The sequence below is a fragment of the Canis aureus genome, chromosome 16 (genome assembly GCF_053574225.1).
Source record: "Canis aureus isolate CA01 chromosome 16, VMU_Caureus_v.1.0, whole genome shotgun sequence".
Taxonomy (NCBI): Eukaryota; Metazoa; Chordata; class Mammalia; order Carnivora; family Canidae; genus Canis; species Canis aureus.
Genome location: NC_135626.1, coordinates 50,866,799 through 50,882,518, shown reverse-complemented (window position 1 = coordinate 50,882,518; position 15,720 = coordinate 50,866,799). Strand labels below are relative to the sequence as shown.

Below are 15,720 nucleotides of genomic sequence, written 5' to 3'. Positions count from 1 at the left end.
GGGCAGCAAAGGTCCAGTCTCTGCCCACGTTTGTGTCCCGCGTTGGCAAGGGCTGAGCACATTCCTCGGCCTCGGCTCGGGGGTAAAACCGGCCGCACCCGGCAGAGACATCGATGCCAGAGAGCCCACGCGTGACCAGGGGGCCCTGCCTACAGCCGTTGGGAGTTGACCAAGAAATCTTGCTGTGCACCCCTTTAAATTTGGCCTCCTCCCAATGTCTTGGGGACCCCTGGTATCCCCAGCGGGTGCGAGCCTGAGATTTGGGGCTGGCACCCTCACTGCTCACCTACTGACCCCATCTCTGCCGCCACCCTCCCAGAGGGGACATCCTGGGGCTGGCTCCCCCTCTCTCCAGCCCCCTCCCGCTCCCCAGCCACATCCAAGCGGGAGGGTCGAGCCCCTCCGAGGCCCACCCCTGGGTGGGGGGACGGTTTCTGAGAGCAGGTGTCTCCACCTCTGGCTGGTGGTGGCAGGGCTGGCCCTGGGGGACTGGGGGCTCTGTCCCCAGAACACGCCCAGCCTGGGCCCCACCTCTGCGTCCAGCCCCAAGGGTTTATTCTCGCAATGTGCTGCTGCCCTGCCGCTGAGCCCTCTGGTCCCCGGGAGGGAGCAACGTGTGCTTCCCCGGCGGCTGCTGCATGGCGCTCCAGTCACGCTTCCTCACCAGTGTCTGCTCAGCGTCCCCTGTGTGTCCCCAGTCCCTGCCCTCCTGTCCCGCTGCTGCTGCCACCGGGAGGAAAGAGCAGGTGCGCCCACCCCCGTGGGCTCCAGGCCGAGTGTGGCTGCTGTTGCAGCTCTGACTCCGGGTGCTCTGGTGTCACTGCAGACCTGGCTCTGGCCAGAGAGGGAAGGCCACGTGCTCTCCGGTTTAACTCCGGTCTGGCGGGCTGGTGGAGGTTGCACGGGGAGGCCTCGGCTGCACAGTCCGGGGGCGCAGACAGCAGCTCCTTCGGGCGTGAGCTGGGCGCAGACCGAGCGCTCCCACTGCTGCTGCCAGGGCCCAGGACGTCAGGGGACTTCCTCGGGCACGTCCTGTCTGTCCTGCACTCTGCCCTTCAACGGCTAGCCTCTCTGACCTGGCGAAGAGCCACAGGGTTTCTCAGGCTGGCCCTGAGCATTGTCCTTGGCGAGTGGCCACTGCAGGTTTGCAGTAGGAGCCTTCGCAGAAAGCTCTTCTCCTGGTGGAAGGTGGTGGGGTTCCAAGCACCCGCGTGATGTCAGCTTCAGGTGTCTTGGGGGCTCCGGACCCCTGGCCTGGGCCACAGCCTCTGGTGTATGGCTCTGCTTTCCCTAGCCTGGTGGTGACTCCCCCACAGGCCGACTGAGCTCCTTGTCCATCTTGGGACACTCCCCACCTCGTGGCTGGCTCTGGGCTCCACTCCAGGGCCTGGCCCCCTCCCTCCCCAGCCTCCAGGCCACCTGACCTCCCGGCCTGGCTCCTACCCTCAGGCCATCCTTTTCCCTCTGCCTTCCCACATTCCTTCCTCCTCCACACCCTGTTACCTCATCCAGGCTTGGGGCGGAGAAGGAAGCCTGGGTTACATTACTTCCCTCTGGCTCATCCCAGGAAGGGCTCCGTGGCCCCTTCCCGCCTCTCTGCCCGGTGCCTGGCCCGGAGCCCTCTTTCTCGCAGACCTGACTCCCAGAGTCCTTCCTTCCCCACCTGCTCACCCTCACGGGGTGAAGGCTGCCTCCTGTGCACTCCCCTCGCCTCACCCCACACACCCAGGCCGTTGCCTGTCGCCCTCAATCAACTGTCCATCAATACACAAATGCCAGCATGATTTTAATTAATGAAAATCATCTGGAACTGTTCCAGACGATTTAGACAGAAGTAGATCTCCCTCCTTCTTTTCTGGTTCTCTGGCTCCAGGCCATCTCTCTCCTGAGTAACTCCAGGGCAGGGAGTGGTGACTGGCCTCTTGTTCCCACAGGTGGCCTCACAGGTGGCTGCTGGAGGCTCTGGGAAGGGTCCCTTGGTGACCATCCAGGGACCCCCCCCCACCAGCTATGGCTTTGGTGGGCCGCGCGGGGACTGTCACTCCTCTCTGGAGGGTGGGCGGCGCAGCCAAGCCCCCTGCTGGTTCTGGGGAGCCTCCCCTCCCTGTGTGTGTCCGTGTGCTCCCACTCACCAGACTGACCCATGGGTTCCATCTCCTCCTGTCGCTTTGCTCCTGGGGCTAAAGAACTGAAATGTCCAGGACACTGTGTGTCCAGGCGCCAGCTGGCTCCTGCCTCCGAGCTGCCAGAGTGCTCGGGCCCTGCTCGCTGACCGCCACTCTCGCCACGGAGCGGGCTTTGCGAGGCTCCCCGGGGAGCAGGCGCAGCCACCGTCGACTCCTCGGGGCCCAGCCACCAGCAGACACAAGCTTCCCGGCTTTTCCAACGAGGTTTCCAGAATGTCGCACTAACGGATCGCGTGGTCCCTTTCTTGTGTCCACTGAGTGTGATGTCCGTTCCATGTCGGGGAAAGCGTGGCTCTTTGCAACCAACGGGGTGGGCCCTGCGCAATGACAGACTCTCTGCTCCCCCCGGGGGACGCACGGAGGGCACGCCAGGCCCCTAGTTACTTCGTGAGGCCCCCGCTGCCCTGGGCAGGGCCGGTGCAAGCCCAAGCCCGGTTTCCCACGGTGCGGAGGGCGTGCTCCTCGGGCGACAGGAAGCCGTCCGAGGGCCGGAGCTGCACAGCTGCTTCTCGCACCGGGACGCCCACGATGAAATCATCCTATTTTGTTCTTTGTCTCCCGCTGTCTTCTCTCACCTTCAGGTGCAAATAGTGTACAAACCAGTGGATCTGAGCAAGGTGACCTCCAAGTGCGGCTCATTAGGCAACATCCATCATAAGCCAGGTAGGCCTTGCAGAAGGCAGGGAGGCCGGGGGCGGGGGGTGGGCAGCACCGGGACTGGGCCGGGTGGGGGGTGCTTTCTACTAAGGTGGCTGGGAAGGATCTGGGGGGCCGGCTGATGAGGGGAGCATCGCAGGGGGAGCTTGCCGGCCCTGGGACAGGCGGCTGCCCTGTCTCCTCCCGAGCGGGCACCGCGCTGGCCAGGGCTGAGTGAGGAGGGAGGGCGGACGCTGCTCCGGGCCCCGAACTCGTGGTTCTCCGGGTGGGTGCATGTGGGGAGGGCCCGATCTGGCTCCCGAGGCTGGCTGGGGACTGTTCCGGTTTGGCCCGCAGCCAACGTGGGAGACGCCTCACCAACTGCACCAGCCGTTGCCAGGCTCCTGCTGTGACTCTGTTTCAGCAGAAAATGCCCTTGGAGCTCTGCCCTGCTTGCCTCTCTCCTCCCCACCCGCACCCCGAGGAGCCCCGAGCTACCTGCAGGCCTCTCGGTGGTGATGGCAGTGTTCTAGACCTGCTCTGTCCCGTATGGTGGCCGCCACCCCCACGTGGCTGTTGAGCACTGGAAACGTGGCCAGTGCAGGTGACGAAATGAACTACTTTTATTTAATGGAAAGTGGTGGGGCCGGTGGGGCCGCTACCATGATGGCCCAGCGCTGATGGAGCCCAACACCCCCTGCCCCCAGGAGTCCCGAGCAGCGACTTCTGCCCGAAGCCTGGTTCAGGCTGGGCGGCGAGAAGGCAGGTAGAAACGGAAGCCGGGGATGGGTGTCGTCATGTTCTGGCTTCCCTGGGACACGTCGTGGGAGTCTTTAGTCTCTCCCAGTGAAAACCATCCCTCGCCTGGTGCCACCATCCTACTACTGTGAGCAGCTTTCTTGGGTAGCTTTGTCCTTTCTCCAGAAAGGAATGCTGTCGGTCTCTTCCTTGAGCTGTGTCCCCTGCACTGGGGCGCGGCACCCGGTGTCTGTGGAGGGAGGAGGGTCAGGGCCCTTCCTTGATTGCGGTGCATTTTGCCATTTAGCTTCATCCTGAGATCTTGCAGGGCTGTGGCTTGCAGGAGGTTGACGCAGAAAGACTTCCCTCTTTGGAAGCCAATCAGTTTAGAGTGTGGAAGGGTTCCTCTTGGACCGAGCTGTGCATTCACGAGGGAGGAAGAATTTGTCGAGCAAATATTTGACACCCAGCTTGATTAGAGAGGCGGAGCAAACTGCCGTCAGGCCCTCTGCAAGGTCTTGCTTGTGCCCAGAACACCTTCCAATGAAGGCTGGGTCTCCCTGGCATCACCGGCTCCGCCCTCCCTCAAGGCGCCCTGCGTGCGTTGTGTTTCAGGAGGCGGTCAGGTGGAAGTCAAATCTGAGAAGCTGGACTTCAAGGACAGAGTCCAGTCGAAGATCGGGTCCCTGGACAACATCACCCACGTCCCTGGCGGAGGGAATAAAAAGGTAAAGGGGGCGGGGAGGCAGCTGCGTGGCTGTGGCTGTGAATGGAGCGGGGTGGACAGTCTGGCGCAGCGTTCCCGGGAAGGAAAGCTCAGGGGCCTGCGCTGATCAGCTTGATGTGGATTCTCAGCAACCAGGTCCGTGAGTCTTGACCTTCGCTGCACGTTGCAGACACCTGGGAATTTTACCAGATTTGGTGCCCCTCCCCCGCCCCACCCCAGAGATTCTTACTGGGCACCTGGAGTTTCTTTCCCCTTTTTAAAAAAATTTAAATTTGATTTGCCAACGTGTAACACCCAGTGCTCATCCCATCACGTGCCCTCCTTGATGCCCGTCACCCAGTCACCCCATCTCCCAGCCCCCTCCCCTCCAGCGACCCTTTGTTTCCTAGAGTCAGGAGTCTCTCATTGTTTGTCTCCCTCTCTAATTTTTCCCCACTCGGTTTCTCTCCTTTCCGTTATGGTCCCTCTGTTTCCTGTATTCCCCACATGAGTGAGACCATATGATAATTGTCTTTCTCCGACTGACTTATTTCCCTCAGCATAATACCCTCCAGCACCCTGGGCTTCTAAAGCCCCCAGCTTCCAGGCCCTTAAAGGTGAGAGTCACTGTCCTCGGTGATAGCAGGATGGCCCTGTGGTTGGCAAGCGTCCACAAAAGGAGGCAGCCAGCCCCAAGGCCAGCCCCAGTGCACCACGGGCAAGTCATGGGAACCTAACCTGATTTTCTAAATGGGTCACTAGGCATTAGAGCAAAACAGTGACGCTGAAATCCAGGTTCCTGCAGAGCCCCTGCCTGTCTGGCGCGGAAATGTCCTTGGGGAGGCTGCCGGCCGGTTGAGGCCCTGGGCCATCCCCGCAGGTTCTGGAGTCTCCCAGGGTCTCACCCTGTGAGCCTGAGGGAGGGGGACATGAGTGCACGGGTGGCCCTGAGCAAGCTCCCTCTGGGCGCATCACAGGATGTGGGCTGGTGGCCGCACTTCTCTTTTGCAGAAATGCAGCCAAAGTGCCCCCAGGAGGGTTCACAGCAGCCGTGAAGTTCTGGAAGTGGCTCATTTTTCAGTTTGCGGTGCCTCCCAGCAGCCGACAGAGCAGGAGTGGAAGGAGAAGGAGTATCCTCTAGCTTCCCAGAATGGGCACGGGCTCTGGGACCCAGCCCAGCAGGAGAAAGGGTGCTGCCTCAGGTGGCCCAGCTGGTTGGAGGTGGCAGCTGTCACCCCTGCTGGGCGGGGCCAGGAAGCCCCAGGGCTTGCAAGTCACCACACCTCCCACCTCCCGGCACATGCTGCCCCCGCTCTTCGCCTGGCCTCCTTCTCAACAGACACACCCCGTGTTGGGTTTGAGGTGAAAGCCCAATGGTGCAGTTTGGGAGATGCACTTGCTGGGTTGGTCTTACAGCAGAGGCTGCAAACTCAGGCCCGGGGACAGACCTGACCCCCAGCCGAGCTCCCCGACAGCTGTGGGCTGGCGCGGAGGACAAGGTATGGGGCTGTGGATGACCTTGCGACAGTGCCCCATGCGGCCCCTCGACCCCAAGGTGGACCTGAAGTGGTTCCACAGACTCAGCTTCCAAGGTGCAGGAATATTTCTCAGCGCCTGGGTCCCTTGTCAGAGAGGGCCCGGGAGGCTGCGTACCTCAAGGGAAGTGGGGAAGGGCCCAGTTCTCTGCGACTGTGGAGAAGGTTCTCTGCAAAGGCCCAGCCGCTCTGCTAGCTTCTGTCACCTGCTCCTCCCTGGTTTAAGGCCTCGGCATTGGTGACTTCCTGGGTGAGGGAAGGTCTCCACCCATCTCTAGAAGCTTCTATGTCCTAAAGAAAGCTTTGGGCTTGACTCGCTTGGAGGTGTGATCCTGGGCAGGATGGGCAAGTGCTCTCAGCTCATCCTTCCACAGCAAAATGGACAGAACTATCCACACGCCAGGGTGGTGGGGAGATCCAAACGAGACCATGTTCTAGAAGGTTCCTGGTACTCTGTAGCCGTCTAAGAATGTTAGGCCTGAGTGTGAACTTCTATTTTATTTTATTAAAAAAGATTTTATTTATTTATTCATGAGAGACACACACAGAGGAGAGAGAGAGAGAGAGAGAGAGAGAGAGAGAGAGACAGGCAGAGGGAGAAGCAGGCTCCACGCAGGGAGCTGGATGTGGGGACTCCAAGCTCTATCCTGGGACTCCAAGGTCACGTCCTGGGCTGAAGGTGGCGCTAAACCGCTGAGCCACCCGGGCTGCCCGCTGAACTTCTATTTTAACTCCCCTCTGTGCTGGCTCACCCTGCCCATCGCTCAAAGGCACTGTCCTGATCCCAGAGCGCCCCTCGTATTCAGCCCCCCACTTCCTGATGTGTGGAGCAGTGGAGCACGGGACCCCTGCTGCCTGAGCTCCTTCCAGTTTGGGAGATTTGGGGACATTCCCAGGACCTCTTAAGAACAAAGCTTTTACAAAGACACTAACATTAATGTTCCTATCAAAGCTTACGTCCCAACGGCCTTTCAAATACAGCGATATGGCGAGGTTCTTTTTGCAAAGCAATGAACCAAAATGGACAGAATAAGCGTAGAGCTTAAATGGGAGCCTCGGCTTCTCTCTCCACCCACATCCAAGCCCCCTGCAACAGGGGCTCCTTACCCAGGCCCACGGACCTCTGAAGTCGCGTGGAAGACCCGTGGGTGGTGAGCACACGTGTATACATTTTCCTGGCTTCCCCAGACGCGCAGCGGGCCCAGGGCTTCATCCGCCACCCGGGGGCTCATCAGGAATTGTTATGAGCTGCTCACGCCTCTGGCAAATCCTCCCTGAGTGTCCCGGGCATCCGTGGAGCCAAGACCTCCGGACCCCTGATTATGTCATCACTTCTCTACTTGAGAAAGGACTTGATCACGTCAGGATTTCTAGCGCACCTGCCGGCGCGGCGCACAGTCGCTGCCACCTCCAGTCCTCGGCAGCGGCCGGGGAGGAACGCGTGGGCTCCTGGCTGGCGCGCAGCCACTCGGGGGATGGCCCTTCCTCTTCTCCGGCGTCTCCTCCACGCTTCAGCGTGAAATGATGCACACACGAGGTTATTCATTCAGACACGGTGATAGCGTGTTTGTGATAGCGAAAGACGGGGACCGCGGGCGTAGCCATCCACCGCCGTGGGGGAGCAGGTGCATTTTGGCCCGTGGCCGTGGAATACCGTGCGCCCGTCAGCTAGCATCGGGGACAGCGGGTACTGACAGCAGGAGGTATTAGGTCGAAAGCCCAAAGTGTAAATAAAGCACGTGGATATGGTTACTGTGTGGATTAAACATACACGCACGGTGGTTTTTACGTACCCACTCGCCTGCTCTGGAAGGGTGCCCGAGAAACCAACCATGGTCACTGCGTCGGGAGAAGGGGAGTGGGTGGCCGCCAGGCAGGTGACAGAGGAGCCCTGTGCAGGTGTTCTCTCGGGGAAGGCGATCCCATGGTCCCCCCGCCGCGGCCACCACGGCTCCCTCCCACCCAGGCCCATGGCCTTCCGTGCCTTGACTCACCCCCCCTTGCCTCCTCTCTTCCAGATCGAAACCCACAAGCTGACCTTCCGTGAGAACGCCAAAGCCAAGACCGACCACGGGGCGGAGATCGTGTACAAGTCGCCCGTGGTGTCCGGGGACACGTCTCCGCGGCACCTGAGCAACGTGTCCTCCACGGGCAGCATCGACATGGTCGACTCGCCCCAGCTCGCCACGCTAGCCGACGAAGTGTCCGCCTCCCTGGCCAAGCAGGGTTTGTGATCAGGCCCCCGGGGCGGTCAATGATCGTGGAGAGAAGAGAGTGTGGAAAAAAAAAGAATAATGATCTGGCCCTTCTCGCCCTCTGCCCTCCCCCAGCTGCTCCTCACAGACCGGTTAATCGGTTAATCACTTAACCTGCTTTTGTCGCTCGGCTCTGGCTCGGGACTTCAAAATCAGTGACGGGAAAAAGCAAATTTCATCTTTCCAAATTGATGGGTGGGCTAATAATAATAAAATATTTTTAAAACCATTTAAAAAGATGGCCACACCCAACCTTTCCTTGGGCACTTTTGATTCTTTTTTTTTCCCCCCTCTGAGTAGAAGGGGGAGGAGAGGCTCTGAAAGCTGCTTCTGGGGAATCTCAAGGGACTGGGGGTGCCCCTGCTTTGCCCCATCGGGGATGGGTGGGGGGGTGGGGGGGTGGTCACAGAGGCAGCGGCAGCAACAAAGGATTTGAAACCAGGTGCCTTGTTGGAGCCGTGGGCCGACGTCAACCTTGGGGTGGGGGTGGGGGCGGGGGCGGGGGGTGGGGAGCCCCGGGAGAGGCTGGGGGGAGGGGGGAAGGGGACTCAGTGGGGAGGAGCCCTGCTCTCTGCCTGGAAGGGCAGCAGGAAGGGCAAACTGCCTCGGCTGCCCGCAGCAAACTGGGACCAAGTGGCCTCGGGCGCTGGGTGGCCCGGGTCCGCTGCGGGTCAGTGTGCGCCCCCCGGGGCACCTGCGGGGGGGGGGGGGCTCCAGGCCCCCCTCCGAGCTGGGAGCAGGGGCGGTGGTGGGCGGCGCCCTGCGGATCACTTCCTCCGAGAGGACTGACCCTGTGTCCCCAGTGCTGGCCTCCTTCTCCTTCCCTGCAGGGTGGGGGTCCTGAGCTGAGGGGCTTCCCTCTGCCCCGCGGAAGCCCCGTTTTGTTGAGTTCTGAAGGTTGGAACTGCAGCCACGATTCTGGCCACCTCACAGACCTGGGACTTTAGGGCTAACCCGTTCTCTGTAAGGACTCGTGCCTCGTGGGGACACCCGCCCACCCCCGGCCTGGGCCTCCGGCGTCTCTGGGAGGTGGGCCCCGAGCCTCCTGCCCCCCAGGGCCACCGCAGCCACCTGTCTGCCCCCCGCCCCACCCGCCAGGCCGTGTGTCTGCCTTGCGGAGCCCAGTCACTGCCGTCCCCTCATTACGTCACTGTCCCGAGTTCCCGGCCTCACCACGCCCCTTCTCGGCCACGGACCTTGTTTGGATGCAGGAGGCACCTGCTCTCCACTAGGGGTAACTGAGTGAAGGCAAAGCCCGGCACAAGGTGCGACCTCGGTCTCTACTCACCCTCTGGTGTGTCCCCCACAACGAAGCTGCGACCTCACTCAGGTCCTGACCCCCCACGTCTCCTCACTGCCGGGCCGGGGTGGGCTCGGCAACGCCTGTTCACGCGGAGAGCCTCTTCCTCCCAGGCCTGGGCCGCTCGGAGCTGGGCTGGCAGCAGGTCGGCTGTTCCGCTTCCAGAGGTGGCGGGGGGCAGGCCGCGGGGTCCCCAGGGCAGCGCCGCCCCGCCCCTTGCCCAAGCCTGTGACTGCCAGCCCCCCGGAGCCCGCCCCGAGATGGTCCTGCCCGCGGAGCAGCCGAGCATATACATAGCCGTCCCCTCCCCGCCCGTCTGCACCCTGTCGCCTCGTAGTCGGATCTGTCTGCTTATGCTTGGATTCACCAGAGTGACTATGATGACGAAAAGGGAAAAAAGGACGCATGTATCCTGAAATGCTTGTGAAGAGGTTTCTAACCCACCCCTCGGGGGCCGGGATGTCCCCCACCCCCGCCCCGGGCCGCTGTGCCTCCGCCCTGCTGCGGCCTCCCGACTGGAAAGGCTCCCCCAGCATCCGGGACCGGCGGACCCGGGACTCTGACGCCCGAGGCCCTGGCTCCGGGGAGGAGGCGCACCTCTGGCCGCGCTCGCCTCGGCACAGCCAGAAGCCCCAGCCGCCCGGGGCTCAGAGACCAGCAGCAGCCCGTCCTCGCCCCCGCCCCCGCCCCCGCCCCGAGGGCCCCAGCCCCGGCCCCGAGGGCCCCAGCCCCGTCGGCTGCCGCAGGGACCCCCCTCTACGAAGCCGGTTGGAGGAGGTTCAGCTGCTCCGGTTGGGCGGGGATTCGGGATTCGGGATTCGGGCCGGGGCTGGCGGGAGCCCAGAGCGGCCTCTGCAGGGCGGGAGGCTGCGCGTGCAGCCCGACCCCGAGCAGGGAAGGTGTGGGCCGGAGGCGGCCGCCGCTCCCGGAGGGCTGGGCCAGGGCAGGGCAGGGCAGCGCGGCTCGGAGGCGGGAGCGGAGACTCGCGGCCACCGCCGCCGCCGCCGACTCGGCCGCGCCTTCCTGCCGCGGGCCCCTCCCTGCGGGATGGACTGCTGGGGACGGCGCAGAGACCGGTCGGTGCCCGCAGGGAAACTGCAAAGGGAAGCTGGCTCGTGACCTGAATGAGGACAATCCTCCCCCCTTCCCAGGGCTCGGCACTCTGCCACCCGCATCCCCCACGTCCACGGTCAGCGTCCCCCGCGGGGCTGGGGGCGGATGGGCTCGGCTGCCTGGTTCCTCCCAGCCCTCCGCTCCCACCTATCAGTAGTTCCATTTACGTTGACTTCAGTGCGGAGCCCGTCTCCGGTTTGCTTGTGGCGCTTGGGGGGAGGGGGGAGGAACCTGTAAAGTAGTTACCGAGGGCGAGGAAGTCTTGGAGGGCAGCAGTTCAGCTGCCTCGTAACCCGTTTCTTCAGATCACCCACAGCTGCTCGAGGTCCCTGGGGCTTGGCCTTCGTGGCAGGTATCCAGTCGGCTCCCCCGGTCTCCTTCCGAGCCACGTGCAGGCCTTGCTGCCTGCACAGGAGCCTGCAGATACAGCTGCCGTCTCACGGGGGGAGGGGAGCCCCCGCCAGCCTCCCATCTAAGCCGCTGGCACCTCCGTGTCACCTTTCCCACCAGCTCCAGACAAGCAGCTTGTCCTAGCAGCTGCCAAGAGCTCCTCCTTCCTCTGTTCTGTCCCCAAGCAAAGCCAACAGGTGGGGATGAGGGTGGAGGTGGAGGTGGTCGGCTGGTCCCATCTACACCTCGGTGGCTTCGAGACTTCTGGTTTCTCTTCAGCTTTGAAAAGGGTTACCCTGGGCACTGGCCCAGTCTCCCCTCCTAACGGACTTCGCCCCGTGAATTTGCAATGTTGGGCAGGACAATTTCTGGCACTTGCAAGTCCCATGATTTCTTCGGTAATTTTGAGGGTGGGGGGGGAGGGACATGAAACCATCTTAGCTTAGCTTCCTGTCTGTGAATGTCCATATGGTGTATTGTGTGTTTTAACAAATGATTTACACTGATTGTTGCTGTAAAAGTGAATTTGGAAATAAAGTTATTACTGATTAAACAAGGTGTCAGTGCATGGATTCAAACGACAAAGTGACTCAAGATGTAGGATTTTTAAGTCTTTCTCCAACTTGCGCACCTCTGATCAGGAAATGTCAAGGTTGCTAAAACCTGGACATCAGGATTGAACAGCTCTCGCTAGGGCCCTGGAGGTACAAGAAGAGTTCTGACTTGAGTTGATTCTCTGATTCTGGTGCTGGCAAGTTATCCCGATTCAAATCAAAGGGCAATACCGCTGTGGCTGACCTCACAGGGCTGTGCTCCGAGTCCATAGGACCACACCAGCGTATTCAAACCTGATGAGGCTGGGCAGGTGTAGGAGATGGTTTTCTGTCCCAGAGTCCTGGGGCTGAAGCAGAACACTAGGCCAGCCAGTCAGGTGAATGAATGGCTTGGCATTCCTCCTGGGCTTAGGGAGCTGCCTTCCTCTCTCCCTTGGATCCTTACTAGATGGGGGAAGAGGTCTGCTCCACCAGGATAGGAACACCAAGGAGCCCCCACCAATGCCACAAAGAAAACAAACAGAAAAGCGTAGCCCATGGATATTACTGTTCTTTAGTAATTAGCTCAAGGTCCTGAGAAGGAACCCTTCGGTCTTCATATAAAGTCGCAAAAAGGGATCCCTGGGTGGCGCAGCGGTTTGGCGCCTGCCTTTGGCCCAGGGCGCCATCCTGGAGACCCAGGATCGAATCCCATGTCGGGCTCCCTGCATGGAGCCTGCTTCTCCCTCTGCCTGTGTCTCTGCCTCTCTCTCTCTCTCTCTGTGACTATCATAAATAAAAAAAAAAAATTAAAATAAATAAATAAATAAATAAAGTCGCAAAAAGTTGTCTCCGCACCCTCCTCCCATCCCCTCCTGTGCTTGTTTATGCCACTGCAGGCAGAAAATGACACAGTGCAGATCTTCACCGCAGGCACAGAAGCAACAGGGCACCGGACAGACAGAAATGCTACCTCCAAACTCATGGCATTCTTTGCTAGGACCGGGGCTTCCCTGCTGGCATCAACCTGACTGCCATGACCAGTTAGAAGAAAGAGTAAAGGCGGAATCAGGCCTGCCTACTTGTCTTGTACAAAGAGAACTGAGCACTTAGCCACTTCAGAAAAATGCTACAAAATACATACATTCTCATGGACTCCAGCCCCAGAAAAAAACCAGCCCCAGAAAAAAATCGACAGTGAGAGGTCAAATTTCCATTTAGAATTGAATTCTAATTTTATATAAAATGTCATACTGTCGGTTTCACTAAAGGAAGGTACGTCAAGAGGTGATCAATCTCTTACATCCAACAAAAAAATTACCTACAGAGATGCTGTCCTCCGGGCACCTCTTACCTTCCCCGCCCTCCACTGTATCCTCGCCCCAGTGACCCATCAGGTGACCCTGCCGGGTACCCAGTTGACAGAATGGAGACTTCCCCAAGGTTCAGAGCAAGTCCGGGCACGCAGAGGACTGCTCCAGCAGGGCAAGGGGCCTAAGCCGCCATCACTGCCATACAGACTGGGTCTGATGGCAAGAAAGGCCCAGTGACACAACATTCTGTAACTTTTTTTTATTATTTTTTTCAATTTTTCCTTCCTTTTTTTTTTAAGCACTAGTCTGTGCTTTGCGAACAGAATCAAGACATTAACAAAGATCAGCTTCTCTGAAGAAAAGCATTTCTATAGAACAAAGACAGCTACATGTTTCGCTGCCAATACACAGCTCAAAGCAGGAAAAGAAAATATTTACAAAATACAAGGTTTTTTTTTTCCATTTTTGTTTTTGTTTTTTTTTTTTTAACAATGCTAAAAGGGTTATTCAGAATTTTCAACCTTATAAATAGAAGAAGCACTTTATGCATAGGGATATGGTGCATTATTGTTTTTTTAAAGAAACAATGACAAACCCTTTAACTTGCAAACAGAATCAAAAAAAATCACTAATGTTGAAAATTGTGAAAAAACCCCAACCATTAAGCAGTTTGTCTACTATTTTTATACGATTACAAAATGGCAACAAAAAAAAATAAAAATAAAAATAAAGAAGTCCTTATTGCCCCCCCTTTGGTGATGTGATCATACATGAGACAGGCACAAGGTTAACCGAGGGGGTGAGGAGGGAGCGACGGGAACCACAGCTAGGACCAGACAACGTTCCACAGGCAAGGGGAGCTTGGAAGAGGTGGCCTGACACTGACGGGGAAGTGGATGTGAAGGAAACAGCACTAAATGAACCCTTGACGACAGAATTCGACAGGGGAGCTGGCTGCTCGTGTCCCTGACCCCCTAGTTTGCAGAGAAGTGGGAATGGAAGTTAAGTAGCCCTAATCCTACCTTCACAGCTGAGGACAGGTGGTAAAAATGTTCGAGTAGAAGGACTGGTGTGTCCGGATGTGTGGATGGTATGTGTAGGGGGCAGACGACAGGGCACGAAGGGGCAGGGTGGGGACCTGAGCAGCCGCAGCTAGTTACTGCAGTTAAGTTAAAACAGAGATGACCAAATGCAAAGGAGACCCCAACTAGGTCTCCAAGTTCTGGATGATAAGGGGAAGCCATTCTGTCGACTGAGCTCAGTGAGCTCCGGTGGATTAGGGCCAAGAGGCTATGGTGGGGGTGCTCTAAGCACCAATGACCGAGAGGGACCCAGCCACGAGGGCCAGAGCTGGGCCAAGCCACTGATGTAGGGGAGGAAAAAGGGGAGGAGCCCAGAACGTGCTGTTCTCCCCACCCTAACCCCGGCGGCCATGCGGAGCTGGAGCTTTCCATCCTGTCTAGCTGCTCAGGCTGGTCCACCTGCCCACAGGTGTGAGGAGAGGGGGGATCATCTAACACCGCTACGTCCAGTGATTCAACAGTGCAGAGGATGTGCCAGGACCAGGCCAACAGGGTCTTATCCTGAACTTCTGTTTGCCAACTGGAGGAAGTGCTCAGGTGTGTGACAACAAAACATGGAAACCAAAACCAAAACAAAACAAAAATCAAAACAAAACAAAAAAAATACCAAAGTAGAATCTAAATTCCTTAAATTCACTAAAAACTGTGAAAATTTCCGGCATATGATGTTTGAATATCAAACGCAGAGATTTTTGAAGCTTTAATGCCAATAGTTAGTGAGTCTGTTTAGATTCTCGTATCCCGCTCATCTGTGAGTTGGACGCTGAGCTGTGACCGCTGTTGCCAAATGCCGACTCTTGAGGGGGACAACGGGAGGTGAGGTGGGTGCTACCTCCGCCTCTCGGCCAGTCTTGCTGCCTGAGGTGCGCCGAGTGCAGCGGGCTGCCCGCTCCTGCGCATCCAGCTGGTCCTCACACTCTGCCTGGGGACTGTATGCCAAGGGGAAGGTTCGCCGTTCCCACGGCTGGACAGACTGTGGGGAGACAAACTGCCATGGTGAGGAGCCAGTCCCAGCTCCACGGTACCTCCAGAAGGTCAATGTCCCCTTTAAAATGGGAGGTGAGATGCAAACCCATCTGCAGCAGGTTCTATCCCCCCCGACCCTGCCAACCCCCACGCAAAGGTAGTGCTCCTCACCTGCTCGTCCAGGCCCAGCTCTGGCGTGGAACAACGGGTGTCCTCGCTGGCTAGGTGTCGTAGAGCGTCCCGAGCCACGGGAGTGAGGGGCGCCGAGTGCAGTTCTGGACTAATGGGGCTCCTAGGGGACTGGCCGTGGGAGAACTCTGACAAGGAGTGGCTGCTGCTGACATCAGGGGAGGCGGGCTGCGGGGTGGAGGGGTTGGCACTGCCCAGCTGGGGAGTCGTCCGGCCATCTGATGACCTGTAAGACCTGTACACCAGGGAGTACAAATCTGAGTGCCTGGGTGATGAGGGGATTCCCTGGATGTTTATTTGGGGGGTTGCGGAGGAAGCATGAAAAGCACATTCCAGGCAGAGGAGCTGAGGCAGATGGACACCAACAGCCTTGGTTCCCTCCCACTGATGTGTAAAGGGGGAGGTACACAAGACCACGATCTTAAGAACTGGGTGCAGCTATCCTCCCAAGAGAAAAGCCATGGCTCAACAATGCCAGGGGCTAATCTCTGGCACAGTGCCCAGTGAATTCACAGGGAAGGGAAATTAGTCTAGACTCTGAAAACTGTAGTCAAGGGAAAAAAGCAAAAACAAGAAAGTAATAAATCTTTCTACTTGAGAACTCCGAGGAATCCCGAGGGCTTCTGCCACTATTCACCATAAATGGAGACAGGGCAGGCCAGTTCTTTCAAGCACGACCACAACACCCCACTCCACTATACCAAGGAGGGTAAACTTGTGAGGCCCCCAAAGCTCCTCTGGTTAAGTCACCACAACCCTCAACTGGCCCCTCAATGCC

At 58.7% G+C, this 15,720-nt stretch overlaps 2 protein-coding genes across 26 annotated transcripts in view; one reads left to right on the top strand and one right to left on the bottom strand.

Annotated features, from left to right (window-relative positions):
* Positions 1–8,293, top strand: part of MAPT (microtubule associated protein tau) — a 101,872-nt gene extending 93,579 nt beyond the window's left edge. For all 20 annotated transcript variants that reach the window (XM_077854019.1, XM_077854017.1, XM_077854007.1 and 17 more), the window contains 3 exons: positions 2,768–2,849; positions 4,176–4,288; positions 7,820–8,293. In XM_077854019.1, coding sequence (XP_077710145.1) covers positions 2,768–2,849; positions 4,176–4,288; positions 7,820–8,035 — 411 coding nt within the window. In that variant the 3' untranslated portion in view covers positions 8,036–8,293. The remainder of the gene's footprint in view (positions 1–2,767; positions 2,850–4,175; positions 4,289–7,819) is intronic.
* Positions 8,294–12,949: 4,656 nt separating this feature from the next.
* The window catches only part of KANSL1 (KAT8 regulatory NSL complex subunit 1), a 185,785-nt gene continuing 183,014 nt past the window's right edge, over positions 12,950–15,720 (bottom strand). For all 6 annotated transcript variants that reach the window (XM_077853998.1, XM_077853999.1, XM_077853993.1 and 3 more), the window contains 2 exons: positions 14,925–15,177; positions 12,950–14,760 (listed from right to left, as the gene is read on the bottom strand). In XM_077853998.1, coding sequence (XP_077710124.1) covers positions 14,533–14,760; positions 14,925–15,177 — 481 coding nt within the window. In that variant the 3' untranslated portion in view covers positions 12,950–14,532. The remainder of the gene's footprint in view (positions 14,761–14,924; positions 15,178–15,720) is intronic.